Below are 22,553 nucleotides of genomic sequence, written 5' to 3'. Positions count from 1 at the left end.
TCAAGCCACATGTTTTCTTCCACGTAAACTAAACCAAATGTTGTTGAGCCGTAACCATAAGTCCCCACAGACAGAGAGAGAGATTGCAGATTCTCGGGCAAAGGATGCCGAAGAAAGTAGAAAATGACCTTCCAAGTAAGTAGGCCTGCAGGGACTATTTACTAGCTAGTGGGACGCTCTCTATGTATATATATAGACTTCATTTTAGGGTGGTCCAATACTAGTTAATTGTTCTCTTTACCCATCGTGGCACAACACTCAATACACATTGTGCTCCTCTTGTAACTTCATGTGCTCGTTAAGTTTGCTTCTCTGGAATTAATAATGTTTCAGTAATTAACCTTGTTTGTCTGCTGAAGTTACTGAAGTAGTTGGAAGAGGTTTGAAACAATAAATCTGTTTAGGATTTCGATCATCCATTGCATGGAATTTTAAGGTTGAAGTTCGGTTATCATTTAATTTGAGTGTATATTGAGTTAGGACAAAAGTTAAGTATTGTACTTTAGGTGCAGTTCCTTAGGTTCCCTTCTTAAAATTCAGTCATGTGGCTACTTAATTAAAAAATACACTTTTATCAATGAGAAAAAATTTACATGGCAGAATTTTAAAGAAAGAACTTAAGAAACAGCATCTAAATAGTGTACCTAAATCTTGCCAATTAAGTTATATTAAGTTTGGTTCTAGTGTTTATATATATATATATTTATATATATATATTTTTATTTATATATATATATTTATTTATTTATTTAAATTTTTTTGATCGGAACAAAAGGAAAGACAACAATATGTATTAAGGCATGGATAGCAAAGCCTACACTAAAGAGAACATTTTATGGTATTTTGCGTGTCCTTAACCTCAACTGAGTTCAGTTTACATTTCATTGATTAACGTGTGTAAAGAAATTTACTTTCTTGAATCCTAAAAATCTTATTACCATTCTTCCTAGTTCCTATTACATCCGTAGATACTGGTTTTTGAAATCCTATTTTTAAAACACGATATTAATCATGTGTAATGTGTGTATAATATGTAATAAAGAGTGTGTAACTATCATTACTCTTTTTGAAAATATCACAAGAGATTACTTAATTATCATTAATATGTGGACGGCTCTATTAGTTCAAATGGGATAAATTTATACGAACATGATTACTCCTTTCAATTGATTCAAGACAAGATGTTTTACTATCTAGCTACATAACTTTGAACAAAGTTTTATATATGCAAGTGAGAAATGTCCTCCAATATCATTCTAGGGACGCGAGGACCGAGGAAGGATATAATAAGCTATGACTATCATTATAAAAGTATTCTAAGCCCGAAGAGGGGATTCGCCCGAGAATAGGAGGAAAGGGGACAAAATACTTCCTAGAAGGCCGAAAGGAGAGTATGGTGTTCAGTGAGAGTGAAGGAAGTTTCCAATGAAAGCTCACCTACTGCCTCCGCTTTAAATGACTGGCAATAGTTTATCAGCTGCATTGATGAGAAAGTGACCTGAACAGTAGAATTCACAACTAAGCATCTCCTTCTACCACCTTCAATAGAAGTTTAAAGGGACAAGTGTCCTAAGGAGAGTCTGGGGGATTGAAGATAGAGGGTTAGGATGCAATAAGCTAATGAGTATATAAAGAAAGAGGACTTCCAAATGAAATGACTTTTTCTAGAAAATCAAGAGAAAGAAATTAGAATAAGAGAGAGAGAGAGAGAGAGAGAGAGAGAGAGAGAGAAGAGTGTACATCCTTATGCAAGAACATCGTCCTCAGGCCAGATTGTAAAGAACCATTTATATACTTAATCTTTGGCTTTCATTCATTCCTTCTCTGTCTGAATCCTCGAGCTAAGCCCAACTTGTTTTACCCCACTCTCTTTACAAATATCTATTGGTTTGGGCCTAGCTAGATAGCACAAATTTCACTGTTCTAAATGAGTTTGGGCCGCCAGATTTTTGTGTCTTTACAATCATGATTCGTGAAACCTTTTACATTAGCTGAATTATATGATTTATTAAATATTTCAAAAAGTTAAACAATTATTAAGTAGGTCACATAATTAAAAATACACACACATATATATACGCTCTTATTTAGCTTGTCATTTAGGAGGTTCAAACTTGGAACAACTTTCTTTCAAATTCAAATAGTTAGGTAAAAATTTCTATCCTATTATTTTCTCTTAAAATTTAGTAGAGGTCCTTTGATTGTAGCTTTGTGTTAACATTGAGCATAGCTAGGCCGGTTATCCGTTCAACTGTAAGTTTTTGCTTTAATGTTTCAATAGGACTACACCCATCTCTATTGTAGCTATCTAAAGACAGATTGCACCAATTGCAAAGCCCATCATTATTGAATCCCTAATATACAGCAATACTCTACTGACTTATATATATAGTTATATCCATGCCCAAAAAAGATGGAGAGAGAAGAAATTAAGAACCCAAATCACCTAAAACTAGCCGCTGAATAAAGTTAGTACTGACGAATGAGGAATGATGTTATAGGAAATAATGTGTTTTTTTTAGAAGCTATATATTATAGGAAATAATTGAATTGTCCACCATGCAGCTCTTTAAAAGCTATTCTCCTTCTACCACCTTCAATAGAAGTTTAAAGGGACAAGTGTCCTAAGGAGAGTCTGGGGGATTGAAGATAGAGGGTTAGGATGCAATAAGCTAATGAGTATATAAAGAAAGAGGACTTCCAAATGAAATGACTTTTTCTAGAAAATCAAGAGAAAGAAATTAGAATAAGAGAGAGAGAGAGAGAGAGAGAGAGAGAGAGAGAGAAGAGTGTACATCCTTATGCAAGAACATCGTCCTCAGGCCAGATTGTAAAGAACCATTTATATACTTAATCTTTGGCTTTCATTCATTCCTTCTCTGTCTGAATCCTCGAGCTAAGCCCAACTTGTTTTACCCCACTCTCTTTACAAATATCTATTGGTTTGGGCCTAGCTAGATAGCACAAATTTCACTGTTCTAAATGAGTTTGGGCCGCCAGATTTTTGTGTCTTTACAATCATGATTCGTGAAACCTTTTACATTAGCTGAATTATATGATTTATTAAATATTTCAAAAAGTTAAACAATTATTAAGTAGGTCACATAATTAAAAATACACACACATATATATACGCTCTTATTTAGCTTGTCATTTAGGAGGTTCAAACTTGGAACAACTTTCTTTCAAATTCAAATAGTTAGGTAAAAATTTCTATCCTATTATTTTCTCTTAAAATTTAGTAGAGGTCCTTTGATTGTAGCTTTGTGTTAACATTGAGCATAGCTAGGCCGGTTATCCGTTCAACTGTAAGTTTTTGCTTTAATGTTTCAATAGGACTACACCCATCTCTATTGTAGCTATCTAAAGACAGATTGCACCAATTGCACGTAAGATTATTAATGAAAAGCCCATCATTATTGAATCCCTAATATACAGCAATACTCTACTGACTTATATATATAGTTATATCCATGCCCAAAAAAGATGGAGAGAGAAGAAATTAAGAACCCAAATCACCTAAAACTAGCCGCTGAATAAAGTTAGTACTGACGAATGAGGAATGATGTTATAGGAAATAATGTGTTTTTTTTAGAAGCTATATATTATAGGAAATAATTGAATTGTCCACCATGCAGCTCTTTAAAAGCTATATCTGTGATTGCAAAAGCAAAAACAACAGAAATTACAGTAAGTCTAGGTTTTAATTTGTCTGTGCACGCTCTACACTTCAACGTGCATGCTTAGGCTTGCCTTAAAAATGGTCCCCTACAAACCCTAGCTAGCTAGTTCCAATAATCCTCTCACTCCAAATCTCAAAAACCTTAATAACTCCCAACCACCATGCCTTTTTCGTCGGCCGACATTAATTAGGGATAACAATGTCTTACTAGCTAGTTTATTGCTTTACAGAAATCTGTTAACCTAACAATCTAATATATTCATCCACCACAGTCTGCTTTATTGGCCGTTTTCACAGTTTCTTTAGCGCAATAGTATACACGTAGATCACATTGATGGTTTACTATTAATAATTAGCCATTGCGAATAACTCAGTTCAATTTAAGTTTAGGGTTCGGCTAACGGATGTCTTTAAGCCAGAGCATTTGCCATTTGTTATTGAATTATTTTAAGAAAGTTTTAACATTATTTTTATGATAAAGATAAAATGTTATAAAAAGAAAAAAAGGCTTTTCTTTTTTCATAAAAGATTTTATAATTATTTCTTAAACTAATGCGCTTAGAATATCCGTTAACTTTCACTATTTGTAAAGTCACCATTTCGTAGTTTCAAAAAGGTAAAATAAAACCACTCAATGTTAATACATTCTAATATCCTTGATAACTAAGGTCTAAATTTCATCAACTGTTATATTATATATTTAAAAAATGGAGGTAAAAACTCAGCTTATTTATCCTTAATCCACTTAATTATTGCCATTTCTAAAAAAGAAATACTAATAAGTTCATGTGTTTGTAATTTATTTAATGATGTTCCCTAAAGTTCCTTCATTACAAAATTGAGACACTTTATATCATAGGATTATTAATGAGACCACTTTAGTGTTAAAAAAAAAAGGGGGGATCAAGATTTCTAATCAGAACCATTTATTTTAAAGTATAAGATCTATATTAAAAGAGTTAATCTATACGGTAGAGTTTCCTAAAAACTTTAGTTAATCTTGATTAAAAAAAAAAACTCATTTGTAATTAGAGCAAAAGTTAGATTATTTTTCTTAAATTTAATTGAAAGTTAAGTTACCACACTTATGAAACTGTAACTAAATTTTACTCATTTAATTATAGATATGATTTGTAATTCTTTATTTAATCCTTTTAGCCACGATTATACCCTTTAGATAATCCTTCACCAAAAAAAAAAAAAAAAAAAACAAATGAACATGCAAGCTCACAAGAGACCACTCCACACTATAGAGTGTAGATGGCTATGGTTTTAAGGAATCTCATTTAAGAGCTTTCCCAACTTCAGCCTCTTTCATCCTACAGTCTGAGTTTAATATTGTAACTGCTCTTAATATGGAGTATTTCTTTTTCTCCAGCTAGCCTCAAGAAGAGTTTCTTACACTTTGTTAATTTTATGGCTTCTTACCTTGTGCTCTACTAACTACTTTTAGCTTTCTCTTTAGAGTTTGTTGAGTATAGTACAAGTAATTAGCATTGGAGAAAGGTTTCCCTTCAAGCCCTTGATGTTTTCTTTCAGTGTCTCGGTCCTTCTTTTCCTTACTTAGCCTGATTCTAACACTGCCCCGAGTTCTTTCTTTTTATGGTGTTACACCTAAGAAGACTTCTTGACCAGCTTATAATTTAGTCATTTTTCTTTTCCACTTCTTATACATCTATCTTGGAATGGCCATGAATAATTCCATTTTGACATTTATGGTTCTTCTAGTTGGCTTTTTTGTTTTCTGTAAAGGCCAGGAAGACACTTCAATAGGTCCAATGGAGAAAAATGAGCAAGAAGCCCTCTATGCTGCTATTCAAGGGTTTGTAGGGAAGTCTTGGAATGGCTCAGATCTCTATCCAGACCCTTGTGGGTGGACGCCAATACAGGTGCAAAATTAATCCCAAACATATTAACTCTCTCTCTCTCTCTCTCTCCCCAATATTGGAACAGTCATGATAGATATTATTCAAACATAATGATGTTAAAATCATTCTACAACTAATTTCAAGTTTTACATTTTCATGCTGGCAACAAAATGAAGGACATTCACAACCATAATCTTGGCACAATTTTAGAAAATGAAAGTTACATGCTATTGCTAAGAAGGGACCTCATCCAGTTCATTTCATTACAATTTAAGCTCAGATGAGCTGTGTCTAGTAGAAAATTATTCTGATATGTATGAAGCCTTAGCAAAACAAATTCTTGGATTATGCTTTCTTTTAGTTTTCTTTCTCTTATTTATTTATCTATTTATAATTTTTGGACAAAAAGGATCATTCAACTATGAAATAGGATGAGTACGGTGCCTTTGAAAATTACAAAATCTACCTATGGAAAATATACTATTTTTTACTTCTTTCCTGATTTTTATCACTTCAATCGGCTGGATTTTTACTATATTTAGAAAAATCCATTGTTCACCTTTTGTCATTACACAAATGATTACTACCTTTTCTCCAAATATTCTATGATATTATTTTCGGTATGTATCAAATAATGTTGGTGTAATTGATGTATTTGATTGGTCACCTATCAAGGAATGTTGTCGTTTGAACTGTTATTATATATTCCTTCTCTGAAATTTTGGTTTGGATAACCTTTTGCAGGGAGTGTCTTGTGATCTTTATAATGGATTTTGGTATGTCAGTGCACTGAACATTGGACCAGTTTATGACAACTCTCTCCGGTGTACTAGAAGTGCAGAATTCACTCATCACTTATTCATGCTCAAGCACCTCAGAAAACTCTCATTCTTCAATTGCTTCTTTTCACCACACCAAAAACCAGTAAGAATCCCCACTTCAAACTGGGAAAAGTTCACAGAAAGCTTAGAATCCTTAGAGTTTCGATCAAACCCTGGTCTCATTGGAACAATTCCAACCAGTTTTGGTTACCTTAAAAGCCTCGAATCTCTAGTGCTACTAGAAAATGGATTGACAGGTGAATTACCACAGGAAATGGGCAGTTTAGTGAATTTGAGAAGACTAGTTCTTGGTGGAAACAAGTTATTTGGTCAGATTCCAGCAAGTTTTGGAGGCTTGAAGGAGCTCTTAATACTTGACTTAAGCATGAATAAGCTATCCGGATCATTGCCTTGGACTTTGGGAAATTTGACTTCACTCCTAAAGCTAGACTTAAGCAACAATATGTTGGAGAAAGAGCTGCCAAGTACAATTGGAAGCCTAAAGAATCTCACACTAATGGACCTTGGGAGAAACAACTTTTCTGGTGGGTTAGTTCAGTCACTACAAGGAATGGTTTCCTTAAAAGAGATGGTGATGTCCAACAACCCCTTACTAGGGGGTAATCTCAATGGAATCCAGTGGCAAAATCTACAAAACTTGGAATTTTTAGATCTTTCTAACATGGGTTTGACAGGGAATATTCCAGAGTCCATGACAGAATTGAAAAGGCTGAGATTTTTGGGGCTTAACAACAACAATCTCTCGGGAAGTCTTTCTCCAAGGCTGGCATCTCTGCCTTGTATTAGTGCTCTTTACCTTTATGGAAACGATTTGGCAGGGAAACTTGAATTCTCGGAAGGGTTTTATAGGAAAATGGGAAAGCGTTTTGGAGCTTGGAACAATCCGAATATATGTTACCAGGCTGAATTAATGTTGTCAACAAGCAATGTTCCTCATGGGGTAAAACCATGTAAGCAAGAAAGAGACTAAAATCCCTGAGAGAGTTTCAAATTATTTCCAAGACGAGTAATGGAGGGGAACTGGAATCAAAATTCCCATTTTGCAGCTTCTTTGGGAGGCTCAAGCTGTGGGAGTAATGGGTTTGGTTAGCTAGCTTTTATTGTGCATGAAATCATATTTGTACTTTCTTTGATGTAGCTAGGCCTAATTGTAGTGTGTCTTCTTGACTTTTGAATAACAGAATAGGTTTTAAATTGACAAATGTAGCCCCAAAGACCATGCAACAACTACAATTATATATGAATCTCGTAGTAATTAATTAATCTAGATCAAAAAAATAAAAAATACATGACTATATATCATATGGGCTAAGCCGTTTCCATATGATACATGACTATATATCCTATACAATCTCTTTTGTTAAAAGTTTTTATTATTGTTCAAGAGTTAAGTCATAATATCCATTGCTCAAAGTAGGACACCCAGATATATTAAAATTGGGAAAATATTAGAGTTATAAATTTTTTATAAATTTTATTACAAATTGCGGATGTGATGAGTAATAATTGGTAAATAAAAAAGTAATATATAACTTGTAAAACCTTTTATAAAAAGTGTATATCTGACATTGCGTGGAAAGGGAAAACCAAAATTTAAAGGAGCTTAAAATTCTTTAATAAAAAATTGCCATATATTTTAGCAATTTCACTCCCTATTTGTAAATAATTAGGGATGATCACATCATATCATCATAACATGGTAAACTCTTGTATATATTATTCTGCCTATGAAAAAAAAGTGATTTGTTTCATAATATGGTTGCATTGTTTGGGTAAGGTTGTAAATCTTGAGAGAGACACAACTCTTCTTAGGATTGTCTCTTTTTGAAAGGTTGCAAACAACTAAACACTTCTATAAACAAATGGGATCTCAAACAGTTGATTCCATCAACATCCCAAGACTAGAGTACTTCTCTAGGATATTAAACAATTTATGTTGGATATCTGTAATCTATTTTCTCACTTCTTGAGTGTTCCTTTTCTTTTTTGCCCCAAGTCCTATGATGGCCTGACCCACAACATGGCCCGTTGGGCTTCTTTGTTCAACTTAGAGACTCCAACCCATTTCATTCATTTCACTTTAGGCCTTTTTTGAGGATGAAGATGGGCTGATTCCCCTGGCCTCTTTCGCCCCCTTGAATCTATTCTTAAACCTTATTTAATATTGAAAAAAAAAAAAAACACTATTAAGATGAAAATGGTGATGACAATGACAATAAGATTCAACTTTTCATCAATGATATGTCCATAATATTTTCACAATACTTTTATAATAAATCTTAAGTAATAGATTGTTATTGATTATTATAGGTGGATAAAAAAATAATTTAAATTGTAAATTTAAATTAGAACCAATAACAAATTATAACTTATAATTTATTATGAAATTATAGTGAAAATGTAACACTCTCTTTACCATGAACCTTAACGACATTAGTTGACTTCCAAATTCCGATAACACTGCCCTGACTGAAGACTCTACAGTCTACATGTTGCTGATTTTACTCAACAGAATCAGCTCTCTGAAAACTAAAGCAGTTGTTAATGGTGTACCAAGTCAAAGATAGCCCTGCCCTTGCTTCACGCCAATCTTATCTCCATGCTCCAACAATCTCACCGCCACCTCCACTTCTCACTCCTCATAATCCTCTCTCTCTGCTTCAGTAACAAACTTCAAATTTAACACTCTTTTTAAGTCCAACTGATCAGTATTATCCAAAGTCGTTAAAAACTTGCACGATCAATTTTCCTCCCCTAGCTAGCTAGAGCTCCCAAAAATGGCTTCTCTCTTCATGCTCTCCTGCAAAGCATTTCTTCTCATGATTCTTTGTTCCTCTTTCAACCATTTCTTCTTTGTAACATCCACTGAATTCGAAGTTGGCGGCGATGGTGGCTGGGTTCTTCCCAAGTCTAGGAACCACGAGATGTACAATCAGTGGGCTTCTCAAAACAGGTTCAAGGTCGATGACACTGTTCGTAAGTATCACATTTCAAACAACTTTTCTCTATGAATCTTGTTTTGTGTGGCATTTGTAACATTTTTCCTTCTTCATGCAATAATATGTGTCTAAAACAAGTAGGAACGCAAACTGAATCATTGGTATAACCTAATAATGCATGACTTGTTAATGTCCAAAAAACTCCTTCTCAATGATTTATGTTTAATCTTAAAGGACTTCACATAGCATAGTACAAGTACACAACCATCATATAGGTTCAAACCTGTACTCTTAATTGTAACCCACCAAAATTTTTAACCATTATCACTTGACAAAGAAACAAAGAAAAATTATTATAATTATGCCATTTTGAGACTTTGTAATATGAATTCAGATTTCAAGTACAAGAAAGACTCAGTTTTGGTGGTGACTGCGGAAGAGTACGATAAATGTCACTCGGCTCGTCCTGTATTCTTCTCCAATAACGGTGCCACTGTCTACAAATTGGATAAACCTGGCTTGTTCTATTTCATCAGTGGGGTTGCTGGACACTGCGAGAGGGGACAGAAGATGATCATCAAAGTTTTGGAGCCAGAAACCGCCCCGCCTCTGTCCTCCAAAGAGAACACCACAACAGTATCATCACATAAGAGTGGTGCAGTGGAGATGGCTGCCATTTCTTCTCCAATCAGTGTGCTGTTTATGGTGTCATTCTTTGGGCTCCTTTTCATTTGAATACAATGCTATTTCTTAGTATTCCTTTCTTCTTTTTTTCATTGTTTTGATTTAGTGATTAGAGAAGGAACGTTAGATGAGACTGAATTTGTTTTCCATTATGTGATTGCTTTTATTCTGAAGGTGTGATTATTTTCGGAAGAGGATTTTATTTGGCATATTATCCATAATTATATTATTCTGGTGATGATTTTTTTTTTTTTTTTTAATGTAAGTTTTTTGTAAGCTCCTTGAGTTTTTTACTTTAGCGTCGAATCTTTTTTTTTTTTTTTTTTTTTTTTTTGAGGGGGAAAATATGGTTAAAGTAGAAAGCTATAAACACTACATAAACTTTATAAATTGACGTGGAATAATTCAAATATTTATTTATTATGTTGTTGATTTAGTATCAATCACATTTATTACCACATCAGTTTTTAATACTTTTATTGTAAAATTTATAATAAATTTACCATTTATTTAAATAATATACAGGGGTGTTTATCAGCTCGATGGGTCAATTATAGGACTAGATTTTTACGCCAAGCCAACTATGTCGGTTTGTAGAAATTTCAAATTACACCACATTGCATTGAGTGTGAAAGGTAGTCTTAATACTTTAATACATTAAGAAAATTTGTTGCAATAACTTAAAATAAAGAAATCATTGCAATAACTTGATACTAATGATTTTTGTAATCTATTGCAACGAAAAAAAACTGACTTGATCTCAAACTTACAACCTACAATAGAAATTATATATGAGCGCTATTTGAACCCAGCTCCAACCCAATTAGACTCTTCTACTTCATGAATCTCTTCAATGTACAAATATCCCATTTGTGTTTGACTTCAACAACTTGATTGTAATAGATTAATTTTGTAGCAGCTTCACTTGGAATACATCATAAGTCTTCAATACATTAATGCTGAAGATGATGCTTGGTACAAAATCGGAAAATCCTTGGTGCACAATAATCATAGCAAAATCTCCTTATTCACTTTCTGAACTTATAGGTTCAATAGCTGGAGACTAAGGTTCTCTTTCTCAAAGTTCTCAGACCTGAACTTGACCATATGGTTCAACTTGGTTTACCATGAACCTTTCACAATTGCGGTTCTTTTAACTCTAGAAACCTCTCTATGAGAAAAAAGCATGGAACCACTCAAACTGAGATTAGACCATATGGTTCTGAGAACTGTGGCTAGTTTTACAGTTTGCACAGCTCCTTCTTTTGGCTGGAAAACAGATATCGGTCAGTAATTATATATTTTGAAATTTAAAAAAAAAATTCAAGAAAAAAAAAAAACAGAGAGCCACGTTAACATCATCACTTAGATAGAAATTCTTTGATGTTGCTAAACAAGGTCGAGTCTGAAAGTTTGAACTAAAATAGAGAATTCGAACTGATATAAATAGAAGAGGTTGAATATGAAATATTTCATTGATTTTTTTTTTTATATATAAAGTTAACTAGTCTTATATTATATAAATATGTTATTGGTTGGCTTAGATATGAATTTGCAATTTGTATTTGTGATGATACATAATAAATTATATGGGCTTTTATCAAATAATTTAATTTATGATGTATATTATAAAGATCTTCAAAGAAATATTATATCTATCTTTGCTTAGGAATTGATATTTCTTATTTTCCTTGTGAAAGATATGATATGAAAAATATATATATTTAAAAGATAGATCTCTATATTTAATTGGACTATTTTAGTTAATTTTTCTATTTGTACTAATTTAATATATTTATTTATATTTTAAATAATTACTAAATTAATTATAATTTTATCACAGTTCAACCTCGGTTTGACCTCAGTCTGACCTTATAAACCTTAAACCTCTCCCTTTTACAGTTTATTGAACAATCTAAGTTTGCAAATCATGCTCTCTCTAAATATCTTAAGGTTTCTGCGTTTACAACCTTATTTCTTGCCTCTCAAAGTTGTGCAATATGTGGTTTATATAGGTGCACATAGAGTTAAAACTAGGAATGGCAACGGGTCGGGTTCGGGCCGGGTTTTTCCATACCCGGACCCGACCCGCAGGGCAAGATCCGTGGCCCGGACCCGGCCCGTTTAGGGTACCGGGTTTTTTTCCGGGACCCGGACCCGCCCCAGCCAGGCTCCACGGGCCCCGCAGGCCCCGTTTAGGGATTGGGCCCAATTCGTGGCCCAACCAAAAAAAAAAAATTTTAAGCCCAAATTTATCTTTGCCTACGTTAAGCCTGCACCGTCTAATCCGTGGCCCAATTCAACTAATCTTATTAATTTAAATAATAAATAAAAAAATACAAGCACAAACACAAACATCAACAGCAACACAAATACAAATCAATAGACATTGAAGCATCAGTCTTACACTCTTACTGAAATGATATTTTTAGACAATAAATAATAAATAAACATAAAAAATAGAGGAAACAAAACTCCATTTATGGATCGATCCTTACATGAATTCTCAAACATCAAATACCCAAAAACAAAAACTATTAAGAGGAAATGAACCCAAAAAAAAAAAAATGAAGAACTCAGACAATAGCTTCAGCAATCTTCGCCTGACCTCATGAAGATTGCAAAATACCAATACTCGTAAGTGTCATCGAAGTACTTGTCAGAGTACTGGATCTGACCCATTTTTCTCGCTCATTGAAGCTTTTCGCGACGATTAGATCACTGAGGATTTCTGATCTGTGAAGAAATTGACACGATTTTAACAGTTCAAATATTGGAAATGGAAATTGATTCAAAAATTTTGGAAATCAAAGGATAAAGAGAAGAGTATAGCCTTGGAGAGAGTAAGTGAGAGACAGAGGAGCACAAAAGAGGGTTAGAGAGAGAAAGAGAGAGAAACGCGGAGGGATGCGAGGGAGAGGGAGGCTGAAATGATGAGGGAGGGAGGCGAGGGAGAGGGAGGGAGGCTGAAGAAAATGAAATGAGGGATTACAGATTAGGGTTAGATAGGTTTATATATATAGAGAGAGAGGGTATTTTTGTAATTTAGGGAACCGGGTTTTTAAACGGGCCGGGTCTCGGGTCAGGTCTCGAGTTTTTTTGATAAAATCCGGACCCGACCCAGACCCGCTTCGGGTTTTTTTTTTAAAACCCATACCCGACCCTATTCTTAATCGGACCGGGTAAAAACCGGCCCATTAGGGTCGGGCCGGGCCGGGTATCTGCGGATCGGGTAAAAATTACCATCCCTAGTTAAAACCTAAAAATAATCTTTCTTTTGTTAGAATAAGTCATATAAAAAAAGGGGTTGATAGCTGCCCTAAAGACATCAAAAAGTAAAATAGCCACTTGATACGTTTCAAATGTTTGACAAGACATTTTGGTATTTGCTAATTTGAGAATAGGCTCAACTTGGGTCCATTGTCTTGTGCATTGGAACCGATAGGAAACTGCCATGTGGCAAAATCCCATCTAGTCTAGTGCACAAGAAAAAGGGGACCTAACCCTCTCCCTTTGAGAACTACAGTAAAAAGTTTAAAATTTTAGGATTGAGGTATTACCTTATTGTTTAACTCTTCTTAGAGTGTGTTCGGGAATAGTATTTTTTTATAGTTTATTTACATACTATTTAGAATAGATATAGTTTTTAATAACTTCTATATTAAATGTGTGGCAAAAGGATAAATATTAGATTATTTAAAAAACAATAAATAGTTAGGTTATTTGTAAAAATATATTGAGACAAAAGGCCAAAAAAAAAAAATTTCCCAAATGCACTCTTAAAGGATTGCTTATATATATATATATATATATTGTGGGGTACAAAAATTTAATAAAGTAATCACGCCACGTGTCATACCCAATGCCAAGGAGGCTAATACAATTCCAAGGAGTCCATACACTCAGATGGCAAGGCTGAAGAGGCGAGTCATGGCCACGTCAATGGCACACTACCAGAGGGGGCCACATTATAGAGGAAAAACTTCAAAGAGGGTGTTAGCCCTAATGTGATTGGGGAGATGGTAGCTACCACCACATTTAATGCACCTCACCAAACACGCTGGCCGCATTTATGTGGAGAAGACCACTAAACAGTAATGTCTTGGTTGCCGCAACTCACAAAAGGCTTGGGAGGGCGTCTGATGGGACAAACACTCAAGTAGTGGCCTGCATAATCAACAAATGGGGGGCCAAGATCAGCCAAAAGAGGTTATATAATGTAAGGGATCTTCCAGAGATGAGGGGGTTCATCTGAGAATTTGTAAAGAAAAACATTGTAGCACCAAGAACAGAAATTGTAATGAAATCTAAGAAGAATATAATCAAGAACTACTCTCCTCAGACTTTGCCGAGGAAGAGTTATTTTGCATAAAACCTATTTACCTTGGTTTTTCTTGTCATCTGAATCCACTATAATTGTTGTCCAACTTGTTAAAACTTAGTTTTTAAGCCTGCTTTCTACAAATTCATTGTGTTGGGCTTTTTGGGCCATAATCCAGTAACTTTTTAAGTTTAGGATCCTAACCGCGCCCTTACATATATATATATATATATACATATATATATTCATTTATTGTTTGTTAAAATTTGGAACTTCATTGAAATTTTAAAAAAAAAAAATTACAGATATATGATATAAAACTAATCAATTATAATAGATTCCTAATTTAGGAAATAGGCATTTTTTTGAAAAATGAAAAAATAACTAATTTTTTAACAGATTTTCAATTTTTCATAAACAGTTTTCTAAAATGGTTCATTAATGGATACCCCAAGGACAAGCAATGAAATAAAGAAAGATCAAAGTATCTTTGATAGATAAACAAATACTTATCAATGACTTTAGGTACAAACTCGCAAATTCTAGGATTCCAAGTTTTGACAAATCAAACAAAGGGGAAAAAAAAAACACTGCAGAGAAATAAAAATATGCAAAGTGAGTAACAAAAAAGATAAGAAATATATTAAACCATAGAAACGGAAATGCTAATACTTAAACTCATACCAGTGAAATACAATTCAAATTCGAGGATTTAGGGTTTGGTCGGATGAAACTTTAGAAAGAAAATAAGAAAAAGTTATAAGTTCTACATCTGGGATTTGAATTTTTTTAATATTTTATAGTTGTGGATAGGGCTGATTACTGCCCAACCGACACCCCGATAAGCCTGAACTTGCCCAAAATTTCAGTTTAGTGGGCTAATGTATCAGTGTCGGATTGAGTTTCTTTTTTATTTTTTGGACTTTAGATTATTTACTTATAAAATTAAACTTGAAATTATCTTTGGGTTTTTATCCCTCCAAAAGAAAATTTATTCAAACACCACATATAATTACAAGCATTCATAAAATTAAAATTTTTTTTTTTAAAAAAAAAACATAATTACAAGCATATTTGACCCATAATTCTTGGAAATTATTGTAATCATTATTTCCTTCCGAAGCAATGCTTAAATTTCTAATTCGAAAGTTTTAGATTTATTGTCTTTAACTTATGTCATTTGACTAAATTAAGTCTTCAATACAATGCTGAAGACATTGCTTGGTACAAAAACCTTGGTGCACAATAGTCGTAGAAAAATCACCTTATTCTCATTTTGAACTCATAGGTTCGTTGGAGGCTACGGTTTTTCTCTTTGAATACCTTAGGGTTTTTATGTTTATGTAAACACCTCACTTTGTACCTTTTACAACTCGAACCCCCATTCCCCAATGGAAATATCAATAGAATGGTCCATGACTGGTCTATGGCCTAGCTAAAGGAACTTTTTATCTTGAAAGATGTTTTGGAAGAGAAAAACCTTGTATGCAAATGCATGCACAGACCATGCGTGTGTGCCCTTGAGCACGCACACGCACATAGAGTTTCAGAAAGTTATGTAATGAAAGGTTTTTTTTACGAAAAATGCATGCAAACCTAATCCCACATCGCTTAAGAAAAGCCTTATCATTAGATGTATGATAGGGTGGGATTTGTGTGTGTGTGTGTGTGTGTGTGTGTGGGTGTGTGTGTGTGTGATAGCCTATTATAGGACCGTTTGATAGAATTGAGTGAAGGCCAACCCATGGGTCGGGCAGAGTTAGATACCTAACACCTTCCCATTTCTGTACCTTAACACTTGACATAGATTTTAGATAGAGCACATATATGGTTTCTAGACCAAATCTAGGTGACAACTCAATGAACCCTTTGGCTCTAGTCCATTCAGCTAAGGTGTATTCCCTAGAGCACGACAATAGTGTACAGCAAGGGGAGCCAAACATTGCACACTAGGTATGGGCTCTTGCACCCACAGTTTACAACCTTATCTCTTGCCTCTAAAAATTGTGCAATTAATATATGGTTTATATAAGTGCACAAAATAGGGTTAAAACCTAATAAAATCTTCCTATTAGAAAAATTTTGAGTGTTTCTTGATGTAATTATTCTCTCACAAGCAAATACAACTGTACTGATCAATACGAAATAGTATTGACTTCTTTGGTTACAACCCTTCACCGTAGTGTAAAACAGGTCACCCTTTGTGGGTAAAATAAATCAGAAGGGGGTACATCATGTTAAAGTGTGATCAACCTTATACACTAACAGCTAGACATATTTGAATTTGATGGCAATGTGAATAATTTTGGGCTATAAATTTATTAATTTGGACCCTCGTTAAATTATTTAAACCTACATTCATTTTAGTTATTGCACATTTGAGTCAAAATATCCAAAGACCCAAACTAACATTTCAAGTATTTTTTTAATATAAACTTCATAAATAAATTAATATAAAAAATAAACTTTATCTCTTAAATATTAATGAAAAGTAAAAACAATGCAAATAATCCAAGCCTGGGTGCGGTTTAAGGCATAATGCACAATCCCTAGATAGCTTTTGTGTTGTGTCTCTTTAATCAAATACTTTTGTTTTCCCTCGAAAACTGTTAATCTAATACTTATATGAAACATTTGATGCCCAAATGATGTGAATCAAGTCTGAATTGCACTATAAAACCATGTACAATGGCTTTCGGCCCAAACGTGGAGCCAATATATAGAACTCGATCATCATCGCAGGCGCAGCACTTAGCAATGCAAATAAGTTGAAATGCAGATAGTTGCGAGGCTTTAATACCGCAAAGTAATGATGCCTAAATCCTAAAATGGCCTATTACAAAACCATCGGCTTCGTGTCTGCCGACACGCGTCAAAGCTGTGGCCACCAGGCAGCACACAACAACATCAGCATCTTGCATAGGTTGCAGTACACCATGATTAACTCCAATGATGAGAAGGGTACATTATAGGCTTTATAGCAACAAATTAGTAAAAGAACCGCACAAAAAACACAGATAACAACATCATGACAACGCATTTTACTCCAAAAGCATGCATGAATTCTCATAATTTGGTTGCTCTATTGGCCTGCCTTAGAAGGCAAAAGATAAAAGTTTTCCTTTTTGCTAAGCAAGGCATAATATAAACTACTCACAAACATATGATGACCAATGTGGTAAAGGATAATTATATCACAAAAAATATATATATATATATATATATGTAGTCAAATATCAACAAACAGAAGAACTAAAAAGAAAGGTGTCTTCTACTATGTTTACGGTTGGCGACTTGACCAACTATACACACGCACGCAGACGCAGGTTTGATCCACTTAAAAAAAATTATAAGGTCACAGTTGGGATGGTAGATTTAAACTTGGGTGTTGAAGGTATTAAAAGGTGTCACCCAACTGAATTACAAAGTTCTTAGGTAAGTTACAAAACTTGATAATGCATAATTAAGAGGAAATTACATAAAAAATAAAAATAAAAAGTGGAGAGTTTATACCATATTTTATATAAGTTTTTTTTATTAGAGTAGTTACAATAAGATAGTTTAGTATATAATTTTTTTTTTTTTCAAGTGTATATGTATATTTTTTTTTTGCAAATCACCCTCACTCAAATGTAGAGTCACCCTAATGTCACACATTGTGGTGATTAGATCTAATGGTAGAGGAAAATGTTTTTTTTTTTTTGGGGGGGGTACTAATGGTGGAGGAAAGATAAATACTTCACAAATGACACAATCATTTCATTCGTAGTATTGCCGTATTGGTGCTTTAAAGGTTAAAAAAAAAACCTTAAATAAGTTATGTTTAGGGTAAATCAAAAAGAATTACTAGTTTAAACAGTGATGTGATTATCAAAAAAAAAAGTTTAAACAGTGATGCTTCTTTTGAGGGAAAGTTATAGACCATAGTTTGTCATCATTCATCCACGTGATGAATCCAACTCATATTGTAACTAACTAACATGTAAAAATAAGTGATCATTGATCTAGGCCATCCATTTAGTTGACCATTTATTCGACTCCTCCATTACATTGTGTGACATTGGATACAGTGCACCTTCACCGTAGATTACACACTTTCCTTTACTTACTTTGAAAAAGATTATATCTCTTTAATAATTTCTAATCATAAAAATATTTCCCAACTGGGCCCCACATTTTTCAATAGTTAACCGTTTGAGTCTGACAATCAACGATTTGACCGTTACAGACAAACCCATTCAAAATATTTTTCAAAATCAAAACTCTACCAGCACTCCACTTTTCACTTATTCCACTCCACTCTTCAAACACACCTAAAAGTCAAAACTCCAACTGCAAAGGCTGAACTGGAAGAAGTAAAAAAGTTGAGTGCTGATAGCAACTCTCTTCAAAAACCATTTTCCCCGCTTCATTACTAACCGTCCATTTCCACATCCAAACCAACGGCTCAGATCCCCCAAATTTAATTCCCGAAATACACAGAATCTTGCTCTTTCCTCTCTTTCAATTGCAAAGATTTCAGTACTGCTCATTCATCTTCATTCCTCTATATTTCTCATTGATTTTCCCTGCAAAGTTTCTTCTTTTGTTAGTTTCCGGGAAAAAGTTTTCAACTTTCTGGCATTTTGAGCTGTTTCATCAACTGGGTCAGTGAAAATATTTTCTGGGCATGTTTGGATAGTGAGGAGAAAAAAAAAAGTTTTATAGAATGCCAGTGTCAACAAGGTCTCAGATCAACAACCATGGACAAAATGAGCCAAGCCCAGAACAGAGAACAAGGACTAGAGCAAGTCAAGAAGACACCTATCTGAGTGTTCCTTTGAGAAACCCACATCATGGCCTCAAAGAGAAGATGAGAGCACTGACCCTTTTGTATGAGCAGCAAAAGCAAGCTTCTGCAGCTCTCAAGAACCAGTCTTTGAGGCAAGAAGAGCACCGGTTTCGGACCCACCCGAGTATTGATCTCCTTGGTGGTTCTTGTAAGAAAGAAGACAAGCAATCAAAGCCAAACCTTGTGATGAGAGAGAACACAATGCCCACAATGCCGCCTAATTCAACAGTTACAAGAACTTTTGTGCTCCCTCAGCCTCCAATCCACGATGCCAAGGAGAATGTGGCGGCTGGTTCAGATCGAATTGTCGGGTTTTCGTGCCCAAGGAAGGCTGCAGCCTCCACCACAGTGGCGCGGAAGCTCTCAATGGGGACATCAGGGCCGCCACCGGAGCTTAAAGGCGTGGGCGTGAGCAAGAATGTGCAAGAATTTGAGAGATTGGAGACTGTTTCGGAGAATCCTGGCTCGGGCAGGAGTCGGATTCTCGTGTTTGTGAGGCTTAGGCCTTTGGCTAAGAAGGAAAAGGAGGCGGGTTCGCGGTGTTGTGTCAGGATTTTGAATCGAAGGGATGTTTATCTGACGGAATTCGCGCATGAGAACGATTATCTGAAGCTAAAGAGGCTTCGTGGACGGCATTTTACCTTTGATGCTTCGTTTCCAGACAATGCTACTCAACAGGATGTTTATTTGACAACGTGAGTGAGCAAAAAATTTGAGATCTGTTAATTGGTTTTCTATGTTTGAATCTCAATGATTTTATGAATCATTGAACATTTTATATAATTGCTGAGAATGCTGGTTATTATATCCATAAAAGATTAGATCTTGCTTTGATTGTTGGATTAAACTTCTACACAATCTAAGTGTTTGAGCTCTCCAAACTGTAATCAAAGTAATTGTGTTTGTTTCAATAGCTTGTCAAGCCATTTGTTTGTTCATATTAGTATTGTTATCCTTTCCTAAGCATTAGTTTGCTTGCTGAGAAGTTGAGAGAAAAGGAAAATGAACTGAGTCTTATAGTGATTCATTATTGTTGTATTGGTTTGTAAGAATTGGAAACCTCAACACAACTAAGCTAGCGGTACTATTAGTTTCAGGAAAATTGAGGGTTTTGTTTGCTGAGGTTGAGTGTTGAATCATATATAAGTTATTCCCTATTCCCACTTTTATTCTCAGCAACCAAACAGAAGGAGCATTTCATGCTAAGGAATCAAAGATTGCGGCAAATTTTGCCCTATACTTCCATATTACATGGAATTAAATTTCTTTTATTGGTTTCCCTACCTTTTGTGATTTCATTGAGAAGTCAATAGCCTATTCTTTTAATCAGTGAAAGACACTCAATAAAAAGGGTATCCATTTTTATTTTCAGGACAGCAGAGCTAGTGGAAGCTGTTCTGCAAGGAAGGAATGGGTCGGTATTCTGCTATGGTGCAACTGGAGCTGGGAAAACATATACAATGCTAGGTACAGTGGAGAATCCTGGAGTGATGGTTTTGGCAATTAAGGACCTTTTCACCAAGATAAGGCAAAGGAGCTCTGATGGAAACCATGCGGTTCATCTCTCTTATCTTGAGGTTTATAATGAAACTGTCCGGGACTTACTCTCCCCTGGAAGGCCTTTGGTACTTAGAGAAGATAAACAGGTCCGCTCTCTAGAATATTCCACTACATTCCCTATTACTAATTAGAACAAAATGAACTGAATTTACATTGTTTTTGCAAGAATCATGTCTCATGTGTGTTATAAATTCTAGCTTTTGACATAATTTGCAAATTACCTTTTGATTGGTTACATACACTCAACAAAGTCCATTGCATGCATTTATGTGAAAAACCAGTGTTACACAACTGCATGTTTGTTATCATATAAATTGTCACATTTAATTCCCTAATAAACTATAAACATCTCCAAAACTTATCAAGAAAATCTTATTACTGATTTCTGGATATTTTGAAAAATGGTATTTGGTATAAAGGAGATCGTTCAATAATTTTTGCAGGGGATCGTGGCAGCAGGTCTTACACAATACAGAGCTTATTCTACAGACGAAGTAACATTCCTCCTCTTCATGATAATTTGGAAGTTAGGATAGCTGATAAAATGGGGATTAAGATTACTCATTGCTTTTATTTGGGTTATTGCAGGTGATGGCATTGCTTCAACAAGGAAACCTAAACCGAACCACTGAACCAACTCGTGTCAATGAAACTTCTTCACGTTCCCACGCAATTCTGCAGGTAGTTACCGGGATATATGGCCTTCTTGATTCTCTAAAGTTTTATGATCACGTTGATTCATTCTTTTGTTTTGCTATCTTATGTAATATCCAGGTTGTGGTTGAATACCGGGTTAAAGATGCTTCCATGAATTTAGTGAACCGAGTAGGCAAGCTCTCACTGATTGATCTTGCTGGGTCAGAGAGAGCTCTTGCTACAGATCAGAGAACACTTAGATCTCTCGAGGGTGCCAACATAAATCGTTCACTTCTTGCACTAAGCAGCTGTATCAATGCCCTTGTGGAGGGAAAGAAACACATACCATACCGGAATTCAAAGCTCACCCAACTTCTCAAGGACTCGCTAGGAGGAGCTTGTAACACTGTAATGATCGCCAATATTAGCCCAAGCAATCTCTCATTTGGTGAAACCCAAAACACACTTCATTGGGCTGATAGAGCCAAGGAGATTCGGACTAAGGTTCATCCTCTAATCCTCTAATACTTTCAACTGCAATAGTGTATATCACAATTTTGTGACAGTTTTCTGTCAATTTAGAAGTGTTTCAAGAATACAATACTTCATTCGTTTACACTCTTTGTGATAGAAATCTCTCGACTGTTTACAATTCAATCAGATATATATTTATCTAGTTGTTACAGTCCTGATGGCATGGCAATATGCTTCTTTTCTTTCTTTATTTAAAAGATAAAATTCTTTTGGCACTCTATACAATATATCTAATCATTTATAGATGTTCTGCCGAGTTTTCATGGCTAGCTGATTCTTGATTTATCTTCGAAATAATATGTAACAACAATTTCCCTGTCATCTAACACTGCAGGCATGTGAGGTAAATGAAGAATTGCACCAAGTGCCTGAATCCGAAACTGATCAAGCCAAGCTATTACTCGAATTGCAGAAAGAGAACCGTGAATTGAGAGTGCAGCTGGCCCGCCAGCAACATAAACTAATTACCCTCCAAGCCCAATCCTTGGCTGCACATGCCTCTCCAACCCCTTCCTCAGTTACCTCTCTATTGACTCCTCCCACTGCTACAGCCCAACCAAATGCAAAAAGAAAATCTAAACCTTCTTTCTTATCTGGGAATTGTTTCACACCAGAATCCAAGAAAAAAGGAGCAGAGGAAGAAGCTAGAGAGCTTC

At 34.8% G+C, this 22,553-nt stretch overlaps 3 protein-coding genes across 3 annotated transcripts; all 3 read left to right on the top strand.

Annotated features, from left to right (window-relative positions):
- The first annotated feature begins 5,196 nt into the window (after nucleotides 1-5,196).
- LOC136071606 (piriformospora indica-insensitive protein 2-like) lies at nucleotides 5,197-7,537 on the top strand. The gene is made up of 2 exons (XM_065783155.1): nucleotides 5,197-5,571; nucleotides 6,295-7,537. Exons 1-2 carry the CDS (start codon nucleotides 5,368-5,370, stop codon nucleotides 7,360-7,362), a joined length of 1,272 nt encoding a protein of 423 aa, XP_065639227.1. The 5' UTR covers nucleotides 5,197-5,367; the 3' UTR covers nucleotides 7,363-7,537.
- A 1,646-nt stretch (nucleotides 7,538-9,183) lies between these two features.
- LOC111997107 (early nodulin-like protein 5) lies at nucleotides 9,184-10,141 on the top strand. Its single transcript, XM_065783159.1, has 2 exons — nucleotides 9,184-9,368; nucleotides 9,726-10,141. Exons 1-2 carry the CDS (start codon nucleotides 9,185-9,187, stop codon nucleotides 10,064-10,066), a joined length of 525 nt encoding a protein of 174 aa, XP_065639231.1. The 5' UTR covers nucleotide 9,184; the 3' UTR covers nucleotides 10,067-10,141.
- An 8,551-nt stretch (nucleotides 10,142-18,692) lies between these two features.
- Nucleotides 18,693-22,553, top strand: LOC111997080 (kinesin-like protein KIN-8A; the record flags this gene model as incomplete). Its single annotated transcript, XM_065782640.1, is given in 6 exon segments — nucleotides 18,693-19,862; nucleotides 20,540-20,813; nucleotides 21,171-21,221; nucleotides 21,316-21,408; nucleotides 21,502-21,867; nucleotides 22,232-22,553. Coding segments are annotated over 6 exon segments (1,924 nt in total), but the record flags the coding sequence as incomplete, so codon positions are not given.

The sequence above is a fragment of the Quercus suber genome, unplaced genomic scaffold (genome assembly GCF_002906115.3).
Source record: "Quercus suber isolate HL8 unplaced genomic scaffold, Cork oak 2.0 scaffold_16, whole genome shotgun sequence".
Taxonomy (NCBI): Eukaryota; Viridiplantae; Streptophyta; class Magnoliopsida; order Fagales; family Fagaceae; genus Quercus; species Quercus suber.
The sequence above is the reverse complement of the archived record's forward strand: the minus strand, read 5'-3'. Positions and strand labels throughout refer to the sequence as shown.